The sequence below is a fragment of the Elephas maximus genome, chromosome 17 (assembly GCF_024166365.1).
Source record: "Elephas maximus indicus isolate mEleMax1 chromosome 17, mEleMax1 primary haplotype, whole genome shotgun sequence".
NCBI classification, from domain to species: domain Eukaryota; kingdom Metazoa; phylum Chordata; class Mammalia; order Proboscidea; family Elephantidae; genus Elephas; species Elephas maximus.
Window position 1 is genome coordinate 62,786,827 of NC_064835.1, and position 21,040 is coordinate 62,807,866.

Sequence of the window (21,040 nt, forward strand, 5' to 3'; positions counted from 1 at the left end):
AAGAAGGGCTGTGGTGCCCCAGAAGCCAGGGGTTTGAGGGATGTCCTGAGGAGATGCAGGGGATAGAGAATGGAGCTGAGAGAGAGCCTAGGTGGCCCCGCACGGGAGGGGAGGGGAATGAGCATGGTGCTGGGGCCCCTTCAGAACTCTGGCGCTCATCACCTGGCTGGCTGTGGGCTGCCTGGAGTGGGCCCACCTGCACAAAGCCTGTCAGCTAGGGGCTGTGTTCTGGAGCCTGATTCTCTTCTCAGGGGCAGGCCCTGGCAGAGCAGGAGAGCAGGCTAAAACTGGCACCCTGGAGCACAGGCCCTGGCTCTTTCCAGTTTCCTGTCCAGATGGGGTGGGGAAGCAGGCTATGAAAGATAGAGAGCCAGAGGAGGGACCAACGCCTAGGTCAGAGAGGAAGGCTGGAAACGCCTTTGGAGAGAGAGGAAAAAACAAAACAAAACACAACCTGAAATACTTTCCATATATGTGACCCTCAGAAAAAAGAGCTCAGTAACTGCATCAGGTGCTTTGTTAGTTTGTGTTTCGTGCCTTTCAGGGGGTGGTCCTGATGCTTTTAGGGCTGTGCTGAGTGGACAGTGGATGCCTGTGTGCTGTGGACACTGTGACATTCATTGGTCTGGTTTAGAAGAAGTATGACGCTGTGACCTCCCCAGGTGGCTCATGAAGAGCTGAGGTCTTAAGACACAGGTCCCTGGGAGGTAATGGGACGTGACTTAGAAGGGGCAGCAAAGTCCAGAGGGACGATAGCACTCTAGGAGGCCGGAGTGAAGAAGGGTGGGGAGCCAAGCCAGCTGCAGACCTTGATGACCAGGGCAGGGCGCGGGTTTAGAGAGCAGGGCAAGCTCCATGCTGGCTGTCTGTGAGGCCCCCTGTTCATACATCCAGTCACCCAAATGTACTGAGCGTTTACTGTGTGTCACGCACTGAGCAGAGCTGAAAGACACTGTCCCTGTTGTATTCCCAAGGGATTCCCAGTCCAGCAGAGAGGTGGAAGTGAACCCGTGAAGGGAACCTCCCAGAGAGGCCAACGCTGACATGAGAAGCTGGCGGGAGGGGAGTGCCTAGGTTGCACTCAGGCTTCTGTTCCAGTGGGAGGGGGTGATGCTGTCCCCCCACTGAGGTGACAGATAGGAGTGGGGGACTGGTGAGTACAGCTTCCTTGCTCTGTGTTTGTGGCATCTGCAGCTGGCTCTGCTGTATCCAAGCACCACTTCTAATTATACTTGCCATTTCTTACTTTATTCTCTTCAGAGTTGGCTTCATGTCTGTACTTGGTATAATCCTTACATCAGCCCCCAATAAAACTATCCCTATTTCTCAGGTGAGAAGATGGGGTCCACAGAGCTGCAGGGCTCAGGGTCCCTCAGATGTATGAGGGCAGTCATACCCAGAGTCTGGAACCCCTGGTTCCTTATTTAGGGTGTTTTTATGCCATACTGGTAATCCCCACCCCGTGCAACCCAGAGGTGGCTTTAGAGCCATTTTTATACTCCTATCCCTAATGCGAGGAGCCCTAGTGATTAAAGTGGTCAGCTGCTAACCAAGAAGGTCGGCAGTTCAAACCCACCAGCCACTCCACTGGAGAAAGATGTGGTAGCCTGCTTCCATAGAGATTTACAACCTTGGAAACCCTATAGGGTCACTGTGAGTCAATAGACTCAACAGCAGGGGGTTTGGTTTGGTTTTAGGTATCTCCTAGATGGGGGGAAAGGACAGACAGTTCCTTTTCCTATTCTCTGCCCCCAGGCTGGGCTCTCTGCCATGCCTGGCAATTTGTGAGACTGAATCTACAGCTCTGTCCTGAGTTACAGAGCTGGCTCGTCTGGATCTGGGTGAGCCTTCCTTCAGTGGAGCTTGGGGCCTTGGGTTAAGCCATTTTGCTTCCTATCCTAAATGGTCCAATTCCTCTGTGAAGTAAGTATACATTTTAAGTGGTACTCTAGAGGCAGTCCAGTTGATTTGGGGGCATGATACTTGGGTAACTCACAGGTACAAGGTGCTGGAGGATCCCAGAGGAGGGTCATTTTAGTCAGTCTGGGGGAATCTGGAAGGCTTCCAGGAGGAGGTGGCCCTGTGTGGACTTGGAAAATGAGTAGGAGCTAGCAGTGCTCCAGGCAGAGGAAGAGCTTTTGTAAGAGCCTGAAGACACCCCATTTTCCTGTGGCTGGGGGAGTAGGGCATGAGAGGGCATTGACACTTGTGTTTTCTTACCTTGATAGGGAGCCATTAAAGGAGAGGCCTGAGGTTATTATTCAGCAGCAGAATGGGGGCAAGACTGTCATGGAGGAGAGGATTTAGCTGCCGAGGCCAGAAGGAAGATTTAGCTAGCACTGGCTTGGAGAGGAGGGAACAATTTGAGAGATGGTAGGAAAGTAGCAGGGTTTGGCCGTTTGTTGGGGCCGAGGCCGAAAAGAGGAGTCAGGCTCCAGGTTTCTGACTTGAGCCTTGTAGACTAATGGTGCCACCCACAGCCATGGATGCACAGGAGGAAGGGCAGGTGTGGAGGAGAGTGTGATGCCCTTGAGGTGGCCCCAAGTGGAGAGAGCCAGTCCACAATTGTCTACATGGGTCTAGAGCTCAAGGATGAGGTCTGGGGTGAAGGTGGCGATCAAGGGGTGGGGGAGCGAAGGAGGTGGAGAGGGAATAACACAAGGGCAGACTAGTAGCTGAGAAGGGGCCATGAGAGTTTAGAAAACCAGAGTGATGTAAACGAAGGGAGAAAAGAGAGCGGCCTAAAGGAAGCAATGAGTGTCAGCTCCACAAGAGGGGTCAGTGAGGTGAGCTCTGGCAGGAGTCGGTGACCTCAGCAAGACCGCTTTTAGTGGCTGGTAGGGCTGATGTCCTCTTCTAAAGGGCTGAGAAGCCAACGAAAGGTAAATTAGAGACAGGATGTAGTCCACATACTCTAGGGAAGCTTGGGTGAGGAGGAAGTAGCAAAAAGTGTTCACTGAGGGTGGTAACTAGAGTGAACACAATGTCATGGGAGGCTTTCTCAGGCCTGCTTAAGTGCTGATGGGAAGCAACCAGTAGGGAGCGAGATAGGTGACCCACCTTCCCAGTTTGCTCTGGCCATTCATGGTTTTAACAGAAAGTCCCATGACCTGGGAAACCCCACAGTTCTAGGGAAGGTTGGTCACCCCTAGAGGAAGGTTACAGTATACAAGAGGAGGGAGAAGAGATGGAGGGAGGAGGCATCCATGGCAAAGACTAGGTGTAGGTACAGAGACGTCTGTAAGATGGCCTCTGCCCTCTCTGTGAGGGGCAAGGTCATCTGAGGGAGTGAACTGGGGAGGGGACAGATGGTGAGGATTGAGGACGGTAGTGAGGGAAAGGGAGAGGAGGGTTGCTGAGGAGCGCTGGACACAGCTGCCCTGGAGACCTTGACGGTGTCGGAGCAGCCACCACCAAGTGGAGTGGCTTTTGTGAGGAGACCTGGAGGCTTTGCAGAGAAGGTGGCTGTACGTTTTCCTTGTGCTGCCCATCCCTCTCCGTGACCCATCTCTTGTCTGTCTTCACAGTCCCCACCCTGTGAAACCCCTCAGTGCTGCCCCTGTGGAGGGCAGCCCCGACAGGAAGTCTGCCCGCTCTAGTCTGAGCACAGCCCTGAGCAGTGGTCTGGAGAAGCTCAAAACAGTCACATCTGGCAGTGTTCAGCCTGTAGCTCCTGCCCCCCAGATTGGCCAGGCTGTGGAAACCAAGATACTGAAGGTGAGGCCCAGTGGGGTTCTGAGGGGGCATCAGACCAGATCTTGTGGTCCTGTGGGGAGAGCCCTGGGCAGGGTGCTGGGAGGGTGGAGCAAGGAGGAGGCTTTAGGACATTCCAGAAGTCCTGAAGCCCATCAGCCATCTCTGGCAGTGGACACAGAGAACTCCAGGGCCCAGTGGTGGTGGAATGGTGGAACTGGGGCGGTGGCTGGCAGGCCTGCGGCTGCCCTAGAACTGCCCTTCTCACTCTCCCTCGGTCTGGCCTCAGGACTCAGGTGCGCTGGACCAGTCGGCCAAGTACTACCACCTGACACACGATGAGCTGATTGGCCTGCTCCTGCAGCGGGAGCGGGAGCTGAGTCAGCGGGATGAGCATGTGCAGGAGCTGGAGAGCTACATCGACCGGCTGCTGGTGCGCATCATGGAGACCTCACCCACACTGCTGCAGATCCCCACTGTTCCCCCCAAGTAACCTTTCCTCCCCACCCCGGGAGGGCTGCTGTGGACCCCCAACAGGCTCAACCCTCCCTCCCTCCTGCTGAGCTCACTCTGACCTGGGGTGGGGTGCAGTGTGCTCATCACTCCTTGTTCCCCTCTCCCTCCTGCTCAACTGGAGCTGCTGGAAGGGGTGCCCTTTGGACTCCTTTGTGGAGCACCAGATTACATGTACAGCTGTGTACCTCTGGGACCCCTGGGTCCTTCTCACCTGCCTATTTTCATACCCCTTAGCTTTGGGAGCCCCAGGGAGTTGAAACAAGATGGAGCAGCTGTGAGCTGATGTTTGACATGGTATCTGGGGTGAGACTATTGCTGACACATACTTTATACCCCCCAAGGATGCTCAGCCATTTCTTCCCACCACTAAGTCCTCTCCTCTTCATCTCCCTCCAGCCCCTGAGAGGGGCTCCCAGTATTACTGGGCTGGGGCAGGGACCAAGCTGCCCGTTGGTCCGTGACTTCTGGGCAACCAGGCTGCCTGCTCTTCAGCCTCGCATCCATTCTAGCACCGACAAGGAGCCTGTGCAGTCATGTCTAGTCTCTGCCATGTCCTGAGTCTGTTTCTAGCTGTCTGAGGAGTGAGAGTAGCGTGGATAACTTGCCCTCTGCAGTTCCTCCCTCCCCTCCCCTCCCCTCCCCTCCTGACCTTCCATCAGTGTCACAGGGGAATGTCTAAGTCAGGGCAGGTGGGACGAGAGCCCCTTCTCACTGTTTGAGTTCTCACCCACTCCAAGGTGTGGGGCCCTCCGCAGGGCCATAGGCTGCTTATGTTTTGGGGTTCGACCCCAATCTGTATTCTTGTTGCCCATCCAGATGCCAAAACTCTGTGCTGCTGCAGGGTTTGAACTTTTGGGAACCAATTAAAATGTGCCTTTTGTGGGAGGGGTCAAGAGCCCCTCTCCCTATTTGGCGTCCCCTCCTGTCCCTCTTGAGCACACCAGGAATGAATCTGTCAGGGCTGAGGAATGGGAATGGAGGAAGGAGGCAGCACTCTGCTCCCTTCCCCACCCCCAAGAGTTCATTCCATTTAAGGGTCTGGCCAAGCTGCTGCTCTTCCCTTGACCTCCCTGCCTTCTTCCCCTCAACTTCTTCCCTGCCTTCAACTCCAACTGGAGAGTCCTGGGATAAAAGCTACATTCTGGAAGTGGGAGGTCCCACTCTGCCTTTGGGAGACACCTATTCTTAGGAAAAGCCTTTGTTACCCTCCCATCCAGCCACTGAGCTGCTGCCCCAACCGTCCCTCCTGCCCTTGGCCTTGCCTGGCTCGGCTGCAGTGCACTTTGAAATGAGGTGTCAGTCCTTTGGCCTACCCCCCGTTTGCTTGCAGAAAGCACAAGAGGCTTCCCCAGGGAATTGCAGGCTTCAGACAGCCTGTTTTAGTAAGGGATGGGGGGAAGGAGGATGCTTTGGCCCAGTGAGGAAGTGAGCGTTCTCTGGGGTTGCCTTTTCTTTGGAGAGGGCCTGGGGGTCACTTGTAAAGCCTTAGGAGGAGATATGCTCTGTGGCGATGTCTCTCTTCTGCCAGAACGGAGCAGAGGAGCCCCACACAGGGGAGAAAGCCCTTAAGGACCACTCATCAAAGCGGAGAAAAGTATCTACAGGTGCCCAGGACTTCAGTCGCTTTTTTGGTGGAACCACTGGGGATTGGAAAAGTGTCTCTACTGGGGTGAGGGGGTCACTCCCCTGCTAGCAATCCCCTGGACTCTACTCATCCCCAGCCCTGACTCCAATTTTCCAGATATTTTTGACTATGGGCCTCCAGCATGCCCAGAGCAGGGATGTCCTCAGAAAAAATTTTGAGTTGAAGCCCAAGGTTCTTGTTTAGCGTTTCTGCTCCTGGCCCCAAGTCGGAAGAGAGCGCACAGATCTGCTTTGCTGTTTGTCTTCCTAGTTGTAACTCCTGTTTATAAAGAGCTTGTAGTTCATGTTTTGAGCACTTTATGAAGAATAAAAAGTTCACATACTGCAGGTGGCTCTGTCGTGTTCCTGCTTTGGAATGGGCGAGTCAGAGAGCTTCCCGTGGGGTAAAAAAGGCAGCCTTAAATCAAGGTGGGGAGGTTCCTGACTGACAACCACCCCTGCCCTGACATCAGAGGCAGCAGCACAGTGTTGCCTGGGGGACTGTAATCAGTTCTTTCTCACTCTCAGGACACCCACATTTATTAGCCACCTTTTTATGGGTACATTTATTGGGTACTGTGGAAGAATATAGAGGGTAAAAGACTTGATTCCTGTTCTCAAACGATTTAGTCTAGTAAGGGAAGAGAAAAATCCAAGATGGAAATTGTTCTTCATGGTTAGCTAGAATCACCCTCCAGCTTTAGGAAAAGTCTGTTTCTGCAGTTCAGCCATTAGGAGACGAGGAACCGCCACTGTTGCAGAACATGTGGCGTCTAGAAAGACATGAGCAGCTTGAACCACCCTGCACCTCACCGTGAGATTAAGGTGGCCCAAAGTGGGGCTTGCTAGGGGCAAGACCAAATATTTCTACTGCCCTCTTTGGTGAAGTAGGGAGCTGTCCTCTCCTCAGTCTGACTCACTGACCAGATAATTCAGCTGGGAATTTTCTATTCGACTCTGCACAAGTGTGGATACATTCTTGGTGCTGGTACCTTGCTCTACAATCTTCAGAACTCATCCTTACCTAATGTCCTTGTATGAAGTGCTTGATGAACACTATTGAGCATCCCCCCTACCCCCAGTTCTCTTCCTGCCCAGAAATTAGGCTGGGGAGGGATCTGTCTTGGTTGGCCAAAGGAGGTGGAGACTGCCGGGGACAGATTACCCAATAAGCAAGGTAAGCACGGGTTTTCTTGTGTTTACTAATCTGTAGCCCACGATTACACCTGTTTTTCACATCGTTGATGTGATGAAATGCATGTGAAATTGTTCACTGCAGATGAGTAAGTAAACACAATTAAGCCCGTGTGTACCTTGCTTACCGGTTAATCTGCCCCTGCTAAGACTGCACCACTTAACTCTGTACTGTGAGCCTTCCTGTACCTGGCCCTGAATATTTAGCAGTGAATCGAAAAGTCACAGCCCCTGCCCTTCTAGATCTTACACATTGAAAAACCCGTTGCCGTCGAGTCATAGTGACCCTACCAGTAGGAAAGATACATGCAAAATCATAAATGCAAGGGTTGCCAAAGAAGTACTGGTGACATAGGACTATGTGATACAGGATTTTATGGAAATAGGGCAGTGGATCTGGGGAAATGCAGTGTTTGGGCTGAAGCCAGAAACAGAGCAAGCGTCAAGGTAAGATAAAAAGTCTTCTGGGCAAAGGGTACAGAATGTTCAAGGCCCGGGGGCGGCGAACACCCAGCATGCTCCAGGAACTGAGCGGCAGGGTGACTGGAGAGTACAGGGGGCAGGGTGGTGACAGATGAAACTGCATGAAGCCGCCGCAGTGCAACTCCTTGCAGAAAGCTTTCCGAAATTAACCCTACTCCGCCTTGTCCGTCTGGCCCCCTGACGGGCCCTCTTGGATCGGACGGAGCCTTCTCCTGAGTTGCAGCTTCAGGAGCGACTTCTGGGGGCAGGTGAACAGCGAGGAATCTGTTCCATGGCCCCTTGTTGAGACCTTAGAGTCGTACTACGTACAGCTCTCTCCCAGACTGCCAGCCTCAGCAAAACTGGCGGCGCAAACCGAGACCCGGACCGTGCAGGTGCAACTCTCGGCAGTTCGGGGCTGTCAAGCTCCGTGACAAGAAAAACTACATTCCCCACAACCCCCTGCGCCTCCGGCTCGCTGCGGTTGCTTATGGCCAATCGGAAGCGACAGCTGTGGCGGGGGCCGAGGAGGGACATTTTAAAAGGGCCGGAGATTGCGGGCGTCATTGGCCATGGCGGATACAGCGACTACAGCATCGGCGGCGGCTGCTAGTGCCGCGAACGCCTCGACCGATGCACCTCCTTTCCAGCTGGGCAAGCCCCGTTTTCAGCAGGTGAGGACCAAGCTGTGGACTGAGGGTCAGCGGGTGGCACAGGGCGGGCGAGCAAACTCCCTTCAAAGTCCCCTTTAGCCCTAGGGTCTGCGACCCGCGGCCACCAGACCCTGGAGCTACCGTCTGGGGGGACCGTGGCCACAGCCGCCCGGTTCTTATTGGTCAATGATGTGGGCGAGCACTCCCACCTTGGCTCTCTATTGGCGGTTGGCGCCGTCACTCCCCGGCTGCCTGCCCCCTCCAGCCTGTACCGCCCGAGGCGCCTTGTGATTGGCCGCCGCCGGCCGGGCCGGGCTCCCGGGCGCCCGGGGCCGCACAGCTTCTGCAGGGCGGCTGTGGGCTGTGCGTCCGCGCTGCGGGCGTGAAGTTCGAGCCCGGCTCTGGATGAGAAGTTGGCGCGGCTGAGACACCTTGTAACTTTTTCCCCTCCGTGGGGACTGACGTGCGTTCCGAGCCGCTGGTAGAGCCGCAGGGCAGCTCCCAGCTCCATGCGTGCCCGGTGTTCATGCTCACAGCCTTCGGCCGGGGTCGGGTCCGCGAAGGGCGATGGGTCGGGGCCTCGTGCCCGGGGGTGGCTGCGGCCGGCAGAGGGTTCGCTGACTCAGCGAGTCGGCCCCGTGCGTGGCACCCTGCCGGGGAAGGTGCTGGGGACGTGCGGGGAGCCGGGGGCGCGGAGGAAACGCTGTGTCATCGCCTGGGCTGCCGGCCGGCGCCTCTGGGGGTCCGCGGCCGGGAGTCCGCGCAGCGCCCCCCATCGCTGCGTCCTAGGGAGGGTCTCTGCACCTGCGGCCCTGGCGCCGCGCCGCGCTCGGCTCCCTCCAGACCCGCTCGGGCTCTTCAGGGCCCCCCAGGCCACGGATCCAAGGATGCACTCGGCAGCCCGGACGTGCCGCTCCGGCCCGGGAGCCAGGGAGCCGGCAGGAGTCGTTCCCCTTGGGCCCCTGCAGCCTCGAGCGTCGAGAAAATGGGCTTTTTTAGGAAAAGGGCAAGATAAGTGTTTGAATGAACCGGAGGCTTGCATGCCCGGGGGCGGGTGGCAGCGGAGGCAGACAGAACGAAGTTTGCTGGAAGAAAAGAAATTGTGCAGAGGTCGGTGAGATTGTGTGTGTGTGTATTTCCTGGAGAGGGTGCCGGTTCAATTAAAGTGGTGGCCCGAGTTTCGAACTTCGCTGATAATTAAAGAACGGTGCTCCTGAGCCTTCTGAGAAAATGCCCCCGCTGTTTTTAAATAGGACTTTAATTTCTTTTAAAAATAAACCATCTCAGCATATACTATCTGAGGCGAGACTGGCGTCTTCCCGCCAATGTAGGTTGCTATGCCACCTAGGGCCCACACTGTTAGGGGTTCCCCTGCCTGGACTTGAGCAAACCTTCATTGGCTGCCCCTCCACCCTGCCCGCTACACATTCTCCTTATCCTCCTAGACTCAGTAAGGCCTGCCTCCTCCAGGAAACTTCCTTCTTTCCGAATCATGACTTAACCCCCCGGTTTTATCAGGTCGCCGTCCACCTCTTTGGTCACCCCAAGTGGGATCCTCATAGCCCAGGCTTTTCTTACAGTTTGTGGCGCTCGAATTGTTTGCTGGGTGGTTCCTGGGTCTCCTCAGCCACAGTGGACACTTTTTGAGAGGAAGGTCTGGTCTTTCCCTGAGCACTGGGTTAGGCACATAGTATGTACTGAATAAAGATTTGTGGGTTAGGGCTGCTCTTCCAGTGCCTGTTACCTGTGCATGACGTTTGGGACACTCAGTCACCCAACAGACATTTACAGAGTACCTCCTAGTAGCTTTCATTATTGAGTCCTTTGCCATTATCACCTCTTGAGCAAAAAGTGCACATCTGAGGCTATTCTGCTCCTGCAGTCCTTGCTGGTACCTATTTTTGGCAGGGCTCTTGAGGGGAGTATTTGCTTTTGAAGTTCCACTTCTTCAGCATAGTGACCTGCATAAAATGTAGTGCATATGATTTATCTGTGTTAAGGAACTTCTCCTCTTTTCCCCAAACTTGCTCCTCCTACAGTGCTCCCTGGCTCTGCAGGCAGCCCAACCGGCCACCCAGCTGCTGGAGCCAGAAACCTGGGAGTAACCTGTATACTTCCTTCCTCTCCCCTTCTCTGAATACACCTGGAGGCCCAGTGATTTCACCTCTTAGACAGCTCTTGAATCTGCCCATTTCTACTGCCACAGCCCTAGACCAAGCCCCATCATCTGTCTTGTACCCCTGCAGAAGCCTCCCAACAGATTTCCAGCTTCCATTTGGGCCTCATCCAATCCCTCCGTCTTCCGCAAGTTGGAGTCCCAACAATGCAAGTCTGATGAGGTGCGCCCCCACCCCCAAATGCCCTTCAGCAGCTTCCCCTGCTGCTTCTGAGATACAGATCTCACTTCTGAAGTTGCCTCACAGGCTTCCGTGGCCCAGCCCCTGCTGACCTACTCTTCTTGGAACCCCCATACACTCCCTCGTTCCCACCACACTGGCTACCTTTCAGCCCCATGAACCCACCGTGTTCTTTCCCACCACTGATCCATTTGCCTGGAACACCACCTCCTCCCCTGCCCCCAACTCTTGTCCCCATTCCTCCTCATCCCTGATGTCTCCTCTAAGCATCACTTCTTTGGCAAAGCCTCCTCGTACCCCCAGGTTGAGTTCCTGGATTGTGTTCCCCTACTGCAAAGCGCCTGTTTCAGTGTATACTGATTTTGGGTGATTATTTTATTGCCCTGTGTCTCTAGCTCTCAACCACAGGTTCCATGAAAGCAGGGATTGAGCCTGCCTTTACTCCCCTTTGTCTCTCCAGGGCTCAGCACAGTGCCTGACACTTAGGAGGTGCTTACTATTTGTTGAATAAATAATTTTACTGCAGATGCTTCGGTAGGTCTTTGTGGGTTTGAATTAAGTTGATTTAAGAGATTGTGATTAGGGAGGTAGGCCAGTGTCTCTCCAAACTGTCCCTTAGGGGTCTTGTAAAATTGCAGCTGAGTAGGGACGAGTTTGATGCTGTAAGATTCTTCAGCCCTGTGACCCCGAGTGGGAAGATCTCTAAGGAGGCGCATCTAGAGACACAAAGGTCTGCTATAAATGTACAGGGTTGACAAAGGCCCAGCTCACATCTCTATATGGGTCCTGTCCTTAGTCTTGGCATACAGTAGGTATCCAGTGAATGCACACAGTGCCCTGTACTGGCCTGATAGAAGCCTGTTTCTTAATCCAGGGACCATTCCCAGAGTCCATGCCGAGTGTACCACCGTCATGCGCCAACTGGCTTTAAGGCCTTTCCTTACTCTCTGGAGTCACCCCAAAACCCCTTCTTCCTTTCATCTTTCTAGAGTTCCCTCTCTAACCCCTCCCCCTATGCAGGTACAGATGGTGGGGTAGGAGGAAGAAGAGTACTAAACAGGATCAGAGGGTGGGGAATGACAGTTTGCCTTGCTAGGCCCAAAGGTCTGTGACCATTTTTCTCTCCATAAGATGAGGATGATGAAAGCTAGGCATTGTTCCTATCTTTTTGTGTATTGACTTATTTAATTTTCACAACAGCTCCATGAGGCAGGTACAATTACCCCCATTTTATATGTGAGAAAACTGGGCATACAAACAGATTACATAACTTCCTAGGCTGACTGTCTCTAGAGTGCATGTTTGTTTTGTTGATTTGTTTATTGTCACTCAAAAAAAATTTTTTTTAATTTTGGTAAACGTATACAAAGCCAAAGATATGCCATTTCAACAATTTCTACATGTACAATCCAGTGACATTGATTACATTCTTCAAGTTGTGCTGCGATTCTCACTGTTCTCTTCCAAATTATTCCATTACCCTTTTCTTAAACTCACTGCCCCTGTGCTTTCCATCTAGCCTTTTGAGTTGCCAATGTCAGTTTTATCTCACATAGATAATTCTTTAAAAGAGCACAGTGCTCAAAGCAGACATGCTTTACTAATTGAGATAAGCTATTTTTTTTGGTTCAAAGAAATATTGTCACTTCTTAATTATAGAACTTTTCAAACATAAAAGTGGAGAGAATCATTGCCATTATACACACTCATCACTCAGCTTCAGCAATTACCAGCTTAAGGCCAGTCTTGTTTTGTCTGTACACTTTCTGTCACATCCCCAACCCAGTGAATGATTTTGAAGCAGAGCCCAGGAATCACTTCCTTTCATCATACCTACTAGCTGTCGTTAGTTGCCGTTGAGTCAACTCCAACTCGTGGCAACCTTATGTATAACAAAAGAAAGCGTTGCCTGGTCCGGCGCCATGTTCATGATCGTTGGTATGTTTGAGTCTATACCCACTAGTAGGTACCTCTAAAAATTAAGGACCCTTTTGATTAAAAAAAAAAAATTTGATTAGTTTTTTAAAATAAACTTTTTAATCTTGGAATAATTTTAGATCTACAGAAAAGTTTAAACAAAACAAAACAGTTCTTGTATACCCCTCACCTAGTTTCCCTCTGATGTTATCGTCTTGTATTACCATGGTACATTTGTTAAAAACGAAGAAACCAATATTGATACAGTACTATTAACTAAACTGCAGACCATACAGAGCCAACGAGCCTGGTTGGGTTTGGTTTTATACTAATATCCTCTTTCTGTTCCAGGACCCCAAAGTGCATTTAGTCACCATATCTCCTCCATCTCCTTTGGTCTATAACAGTTTTTCAGACTTTCCTTGTTTTTGATGGCCTTGACAGTTTTGAGGAGTAATGGATTTTTTTATAGGATGTCCCTCGATTTGGGTTTATCTGGTGTTTTTCTCAAGGTTAGACTGGAGTTGAAGGTTTTGGGGAAGAATACAACAAAGGTGAAGTTTCCTCTTCGTCATATCACATTGGAGGGTTTTTAAAATTTTTTAAAATTTATTTTGTTGTTGTTGCTGAGAGTATACATAGCAGAACATATACCAGTTCAGCAGTTCCTACAGGTACCGTTTAGTGACATGGATTACATTTTTCGAGTTGTGCAACCATTCTCACCCTCCTTTTCTGAGTTTTTCCTCCCCCGTTAACATAAATTCACTGCCCCTTAAGGTTCCTATTTAATCTTTTAAGTTGCCGTTGTCAGCTTGATCCCAAATAGATAGTTCTTAAAAGAACATAATGGTCAAGACACACATTTTTTACTAGTTAAGCTAAACTATTATTTGGTTTTACGCAAACTTCAGGGGATATTTTTGGTTTAAGGTTTAAAGATTATCTCAGGACAATAGTTTCAGGGCTCCAGAAGTCTGGAGTCCGTGAGCATATGAAATTCTGTTCTGCGTTTCCCCTGTTTTGATCACGATTGTATAGAATCTTTGATCAGTAATGGTAGCTAGGTACCATCCAGTTCTTCTGGTCTTGTGGCAGAGGAAGCAGTTGTTCATGGAGGTAATTTGCCACCCATTCCATATCCTCCTTCTGTTTCTGATATTGCTTCTTCCTCTGTTGGTCCAGGCAAATAGACGCCAATTGTCGTGCCCTGCATGGCCTTCTGCAAGCTTTTAAGACCTCAGGCACCATGCAACGAACTAGGAAGTAGAACAGAAACATTAAACGTGTTATTAGGGCAAGTAACTGGAAAAAAAAAGAATGTTCCACAAAACCATGACCCCAAACCTCCAAACCAAGAAAGGAAATCCTGTGAGAATTTTGATTGAACGTAAGCAGCCTCAGCAGCTACTCTTTTTTTTTTTTGGCCAATTCAGCATTTTACAGATGTACAACTTATTGACAGCAATTAAAATAATAGGCTATGCAATCCTACCCTTAAGCAATGCTATGTTTCCATCACTGTTAACCCCTCACCCTCCCTCAGGCCCTTGGTAACCACTAATAAATTTTGTTCTTTATACAGTTGCCTTTTCTTGTCTTTTTATGTAAGTGAGTTCATATAATATTTGTCCTTTTGAGATTGACTTATTTCATTCAGCATAATGTCTTCCAGCTCCATCCGTACTGCAGCATGTATCAAGACTTCATTTCTCCTGCTGGCTGAGTAGTATTCCATTGTATGGATGCACCCCGTTTTGTTTATCCAGTCATCTGCTGATGGGCATTTAGGTGGTTTCTACCTTTTGGCTATTGTGAATAGTGCTGCAGTGAACATTAGTGTACACAACTCTTTTTGGTTCTCTGCTTTCAAGTCTTTTAGGTATATATCCAGGAGTGGAATTGCTGAGTCATATGGTAGTTCTATTTTTAGTTTTTTGAGGACCCATTGCCATACTGTTTTTCACACTGGCTGTACCATTTTGCATTTCCACCAGCAATGGATAAGGGTTCTGATTTCCCTACATCCTCACCAACATTTGTTATTTTCTGGGGTTTATTATTATTATTTTTTTTAATCTCAGCCATCCTAGTGGGAGTGAATTGGTATCTCATTGTGGTTTGGATTTACATCTCTCTGATGGCTAATAATGCTGAGCGTATTTTCATTGTATTTGGAGGCCATTTATTTGTATGACCTCTTTGGTGAAATGTCTATCCAAGTTCTTTGTCCATTTTATGACTGGGCTATTTGTCTTTTTGTTAAGTTTTATATATATTTTGGTTATTAGATTCTTGTCAGATATATGATTTCTGAAGATGTTCTCCCAGGCAGTAGCTTGTCTTTTCACTTTTTTAATAAAGTCTTTTGATGAACAAAGGTTAATTTTTATGAGGTCTCGTTTATTTATTTTGTCTTCTGCTGTTTGTGCTTTTGTTATCATGTTATATGACCCATTGTTAAAAGCTAGGCCTGACAGCATTGCCCCTGCTTGTTCTTCTAAGAATTTTATGGTTTTAGTTTGCACACTTAGGTCCTTAATCCATTTTGAATTTGTTTTTGTGTGTGGCGTGAGGCATGGACATTGTTTCACTTTTCTGCATGTATAAATCCAGTTTTCCTAGCACCATTTTATTTATTTATTACCTGAGAAGTTCACAGAATGTATTTATTTTTATTGTACTTTAGATGAAGGTTTACAGAGCAAACTAGTTTCTCATTAAACAGTTAATACACATATTATTTTGTGACATTGGTTGCCAACCACGACATGTCAACATTCTCCATCTCTACCTTGGGTTCCCCATTACCAGCTTTCCTGTCCCTTTGAACCTTGAAGATATGCTGAGTGAAATAAGTCACACACAAAAGGACAAATATTGCATGACCCCACTTGTATGACATATGAAGAATAGGCTAATGCATAGAGACAAAAGTTTATTAGTGGTCAGTAGGGACTGTGGAGGGGGAGCGAAATGGGAAATTCCTGCTTCAGGAGTGGTAAGTTTCTGTTTGGAGTGATGGAAAACATTTGTAAATGGATAGTGGTGATGTAATTAATGTCACTGAATTGTACACTTAAAAATGGTTAACAGGGCAAATGTTTTGTTATACAGGTATCCCCCACTTTTCAAAACCTCGCTTTATGCCATTTTGCTTTTTGTGTGTATGTGCTTCAGATGAAGTTTTACAGAGCACATTAGTTTCTCACTAAACAATTAATACACAGGTTGTTTTGTAACATTGATTGCCAACCTCGTGACGTGTTAACACTCTCCTCCCCTTCTCGTCCTTGGATTCCCCTTTGCTATTCATCCAGCTTTCCTGTTCTCCCTTCCACCCCCCCAGTCTTCTCGTTCTTGCCCCTGGGCTGTTGTGCCCATTTAGTCTCATGTATATGGTTGTGCTATGTGTATTATTGTTTGTTTTATGGGCCTGTCAAATCTTTGGCTGAAAGTGAACCTCAGGAGTGACTTCAGTACTGAGTTAAAAGGCTGTCCGGGGGCCATATTCTCAGGGTTTCTCCACTTTCTGTCAGACCAGTAAGTCTGGTCTTTTTTTGGCCATTACTATTTATTGAAGAGACTCTTCTTTCCCCATCAATTGGACTTAGCACCCTTGTCAAAAACCAGTTGGCCATAGATGTGTGGGTTTATTTCTGGACTGTCAATCCTATTCCATTTTCCTATGTGTCTATTGTTATACCAGTACCAGGATGTTTTGATTACTGAGCTGTATAGTATGTTTTAAAATCAGAAAGTGTGAGTCCTCCTACTTTTTTCTTCTCTTTCAACGTTGCTTTAGCTAGTTTGGGCTCTTGCCATTCCATATAAACTTGAGGATTGGTTTTTCTATTTCTGTAAAGAAGGCTGTTGGAGTTTTGATTAGGATCGCCTTGAATCTATAGATTGCTTCCGTTAGTATTGACATCTTAACAATATTAAGTCTTCCAATCCATGAACACGGACCATCTTTCCCTTTATTTAAGTCTTCTTTAATCTCTTTCAGCAGGGTTTTATAGTTTTCATCGTGTAAGTCCTCCATGTCTCTGGTTAGATTTATTCCTAGGTATTTTAGTCTCTTGGATGCTATTGTAAGTGGAGTTGTTTTCCTAATTTCCCTTTCAGATTTCTCACTGCTGATGTATAGAAATCCAACTGATTTTTGTTTGTTGACCTTGTAACCTGCAACTTTGCTAAATCCCTCTATTTGCTCTAGAAGTTCTCTTTTGGACACTGGGATTTGTATCAGACAGCTTTTGAAGTTAGTTTTAACATAATCACAATACTATTAACGTACCTACAATAATTCTAAGCATAAAATAACGAGTTATTATTCACATTTTCCTGATTGTCACGTATTTTTTTTAAATACTTTGTTTGAATCAGGATCCCACAAGGCCCACAACATTATATTTGGCTGATACGTCTCTTTCGTCTCTTCTATTGGTCTTCCCTCCCTCCCTCTCTCCCTCTTTTTTTCACACTATTTACTGTCCTGTAGAATGTCTTCATTCTGAATGTGGCAATGGCATCCCTGTGGTATTAACATGTTCCTGTAGCACCTGTTCCACCTGTGTACTCACAGTCATGCTTTTAACCACTACTCCATACTGCCTACTGAAGGGGAGAAAGACAGCAAGCACCTGGTGACCTTCCGAGACCTGACTTTGCTTCCTCTCTTCCCCCTTCTCATTTCCTCTCCTGACCTGACTTTTTACTTTTCTTCAGCCATATATACCCCTGGGCAGGAAACAAACACACATGCTTCTGCCCATTTGTGCTTCAGTCTATCCAGAAATAAGTTTTTTTGTTTTTTGTTTTTTTTTTTTTAACTTCCTCGTTCTTTCTGCTAGGATGACTGGGGCTATGAGCGCGTTGTTTGTGTGCTGGGGTCTGAAATCAAGTGTAGCCTACTGCAGCAGAGCAGGGGGGTTGCATAGAGCTCCCTCTGGGGTACAGAGAACTTGCTGGGCAGGAAAACGAGCTCTTCCCTTCAAGGTTGAGAGGTTTGTGTGGGCTGAGAGTCCAGAGGCAGTGGGGAAGCTCCTCCTACCATTTGCCTGAAATAAAGTTCTAAAATCAAAGTGCCGTCAGGTTAGAGATTTATTGTTTCCTAGGGCTTGGCTGGTTTGTGCCATGGAGAAGGCCAACGCCGCCTAGTCTAAAGGCTGTCAATCCAGGCTGCACAATAGAATCACGTAGGCAGTTAAAAAAAAATATTGATGCCTGGCGCCCACTGCAGACCAATAGAACTGGTCTGGGCAGAAGAGATTCCAGTGTGCAGCTGGGGTTGCCGACTACTGGGCTGGTCCATCCTTTCTGCCTCTGGGTTATAGGTTCAGGGAGTATTTTATTCTTGACCCAGAAGAGTAGCAATTTAGCGGCCTGGGGACAGGAGGACTCCCATGCTCTTCCCAGACCTTTGCCCTTTGCTCCTACCCTCAAGGTCTGCTCTCCCCCAGAGGCCTGCAGGTGAGGAGAGGAGCCAGGCCTGAGACCAAGCCATGGAGGTGGAAGGCAGATTGGTGCTACAGGTCTGGAGTCTTTGCTGAGAATTAGCTGACTTACCTTTCTAGTGTAGGAGAAGAGAAGGAATCACTTGGCTGACTCATTCTTCCAGTAAAGAAGAAAAAAAAAAAAAACCAAATCCCTTGCTGTTAATTCCAACTCTTAGTGACCCTATAGAACAGAACTGCCCTGTAAGGTTTGCATGGCGCAGCTTGTGGATTTGAGTCAATTATCTTTTGGTTTGTATTGGAGCTCTTAACCACTGCACTACCAGGGCTCCAGAAAAGAAAAAGGGGAGGAAAAAAAACCCAAATCCCTTGCTGTTAATTCAAAAAGGGGAGGAAAAAATCCACGGACTTTCTGATTGGGTAAAGATGGGGGCTGAATTTTGAAGGAAAAACAAAAACAAAAAGCAACAACATGTATTTTAAACTATTGAGAAAGTAAAAAGTAGCTCAGACTGGGAAGTACAAATCCTCCCTGCCAGTCATCAGGCTGGAAAGACAGACCAGATAAAGCCAGTTGCAAAGAAATGTTTCTCCCAAGGACGGGCTGCAGTTATTAAGTATCAATCAACCCCCTTCTTTGAGTGACTACTCTTTTTAACTCACTGAGATATCTTATTCTCTAAAATCATAGATTGCCAGGAACTTTGCTGTTTAAAATTGTATCCGTAGGAACGAAACACCCCCCTCTTGCCTGGTGGATATAAGTCAGTATGACTCAGAGAATCAGCTTTGTTTCTAACCTAAGCACAAAGCTTTGACTAAGGGGTTCCTGGACACAGCATTCCACGTTAGCTTTGTAGTTTTCCGGGAAACAAGACCCTGCGTCTGCTTCTACCTTCAGACCTGTGGTGACCCCTAGCCCAGCTTTGCTTTGAGCCTATGAAAGCACTGCTTCATTTGAATTTACTCCGCATTTCATTAATTGTTTAGTGAGGCACCACCAGTTCTTCGGGCATATCGACCCCCTCATTGCAATGAATCAATAAACCTGACTTGATTTCATCAAGCTTGTCTTTGGTAGTCTTAGGCTGATAGGACTAGAGCACTGTCATCTTTGCTTAGCACATCTATCTCAAAACCCCTTTCTTGAATCTCAGGCCTGTATTTCCAGTGTTTATTGAAAAGTTACATCTGGAAGGCCCTCTATCCCAAACTTATATGACCAACATATAATTTTTATCTTGCTCTCCACTAAATCAATGAGCTCTGGCTTTCCTTATCCCGGCATCTTAGTTACCTAGTGCTGTTACAACAGAAATACCACAAGTGGATGGCTTTAACAAACAGAAATTTATTCTCTCACAGTTTAGGCAGCTAGAAGTCCAAATTCAGGGTGCCAGCTCTAGAGGAAGGCCTTCTCTCTCTGCCGGTTCTGGGGGAAGGTCCTTGTTTCCTTTTAACATCTGCAGGCACAGCATCCTTGGAAATTTCCGTGTGTCTTGTTATCAATCTTCCCCTAGGTCTAGGAGGTTCTCAGCACAGGGACCACAGGTCCAAATGATGTGCTGTACTCCCAGCTCTTCTTTCTTGGTGCTAGTGAAGTCCCTCTTCTCTCTGCTTGCTCACCTTTTATTTGTTGTAAGATAAAAGCTGTCACTCAAGCAAGGGTGTGACTTGAGTAAGGGTGTGACTTAAGTAAGGGTATAAAGGCTGTGACTCAAGATATACCCCACACTGATCCTGCCTCATTAACATATAGAGGTTAGAATTTACAACACATCACAAAATGGAGGATAATTAGATCATAGAGTGAAGGACAGTCACACAATACTGGGAATCTTGGCCTAGCCAAGTTGACATATATTGGGGTAACACAATTCAAATCGTGACACCTAGTTAATGAGCATTTGTGTCTAACTAGAGATCTAGGCATCATCCATGATTTTTTGCTCTTCCTCATTCTCCATAGTCAATCAGCCTTGCTGTCCCCCCCAGGACTCAGCAGAGTGTGGGTACACAGTGGGTCCTCAGTAGCTATTTGGCAAATGAATGAATAGACCACAGGGGTCTAGTGCTGTTTCTGATCCCAGCATTCATGTCTTCCAGCTGTTGCTTATAACCTTCTCTGCTTAATCAACTCATCCATCCCCCTGTCCCAGCTCCTCTTCCTCTGGGAAGCCTCCTCAGTTCACTCCAGGAAGTAATAAGCTGTGTGTCCCCACTGCGCTTTGTGATGTCTCATTTAAGCACTGATCACAGTGTTTTGTAGCTATTTACTTACTTATTTGTCTCTCTTGATGGAGTCTGAACTTCTTGAAGACTTGTTCATTGTGGTGTTCCCTGAGCCTGCATCTGTAGGGATTGTAGGTGTCTGTGGAACAAAGCGCTTTAACAGAGATTCTCTGGCAATAGCAGAGAATGACACAAGAGGGCTGAGCAGGGCTGGGACAGGATCAAGACACTGTCAACCTGCAAAGGAAATCAGAGGCTGGAAGGTCCTACTGAACTGCCTCCAGGAAGCTGCTTTACTCAGACCATTCTCCCAGATCCTCACCTCTCTGCCTGCTGATCCTCTGCCATCCTTGGGCTGCTGACCGGCACACTGCTATCCCTTTCAATTCCTACTCTCCCTTCAAAGCCCAGCCTGAGCTCTGCCGCCTTCAGGAAGCCTCAAGGCCCGCTGGCTGCTCATCCGCCCTCTCAGTCATGTCCATGGCAGGTGTATTTGTACAGCCCCTGCTAAATGTGTAATACTAGACCAGGTGCCAACAGGCTACAGAGGGAACGTCCAGCAGCTCACATCTGTCCTTCAGGGGCTTGTAATCATGTAATATACCAGTTTATGTTTTCATTTAAATACATATTTTAAAATAGAAAACTAAACTTCTGTGTATTATACATAATGTTCAGCTATCGAAATAAAAATCACCTGTAGCCCCATTACCCAGAGACAACCTCTGTTAACATTTTAATGTATTTTCATCTAAAAAAAAAAAAAAACTAGCTCCTCTTAAAATAGAAGTTTTAACTTTTTACTTTGAAACAGTTTCAGTCTTACAGACTCATTGGCAGAATAGTGTAGAGAACTTCCATTTATCTTTGTCTGTAGCCAATCTAGACATTTTGTTACGTTTCCCTTATTATTAATTTTCTTTGTCTACTGGGT

At 48.2% G+C, this 21,040-nt stretch overlaps 2 protein-coding genes across 6 annotated transcripts in view; both read left to right on the top strand.

Moving 5' to 3' along the window:
* RAB11FIP5 (RAB11 family interacting protein 5) overlaps positions 1–6,178 on the top strand; it is a 51,270-nt gene extending 45,092 nt beyond the window's left edge. For both annotated transcript variants that reach the window (XM_049856860.1, XM_049856861.1), the window contains exons 5-6: positions 3,528–3,717; positions 3,983–6,178. In XM_049856860.1, the coding sequence (XP_049712817.1) occupies positions 3,528–3,717; positions 3,983–4,186 (394 nt within the window). In that variant the 3' untranslated portion in view covers positions 4,187–6,178. The remainder of the gene's footprint in view (positions 1–3,527; positions 3,718–3,982) is intronic.
* Positions 6,179–8,024: 1,846 nt separating this feature from the next.
* Positions 8,025–21,040, top strand: part of SFXN5 (sideroflexin 5) — a 164,522-nt gene continuing 151,506 nt past the window's right edge. For 2 of the 4 annotated variants that reach the window (XM_049856851.1, XM_049856853.1), the window contains exon 1: positions 8,025–8,162. In XM_049856851.1, coding sequence (XP_049712808.1) covers positions 8,061–8,162 — 102 coding nt within the window. In that variant the 5' untranslated portion in view covers positions 8,025–8,060. The remainder of the gene's footprint in view (positions 8,163–21,040) is intronic. The other 2 variants (XM_049856852.1, XM_049856854.1) reach the window with 1 other exon arrangement.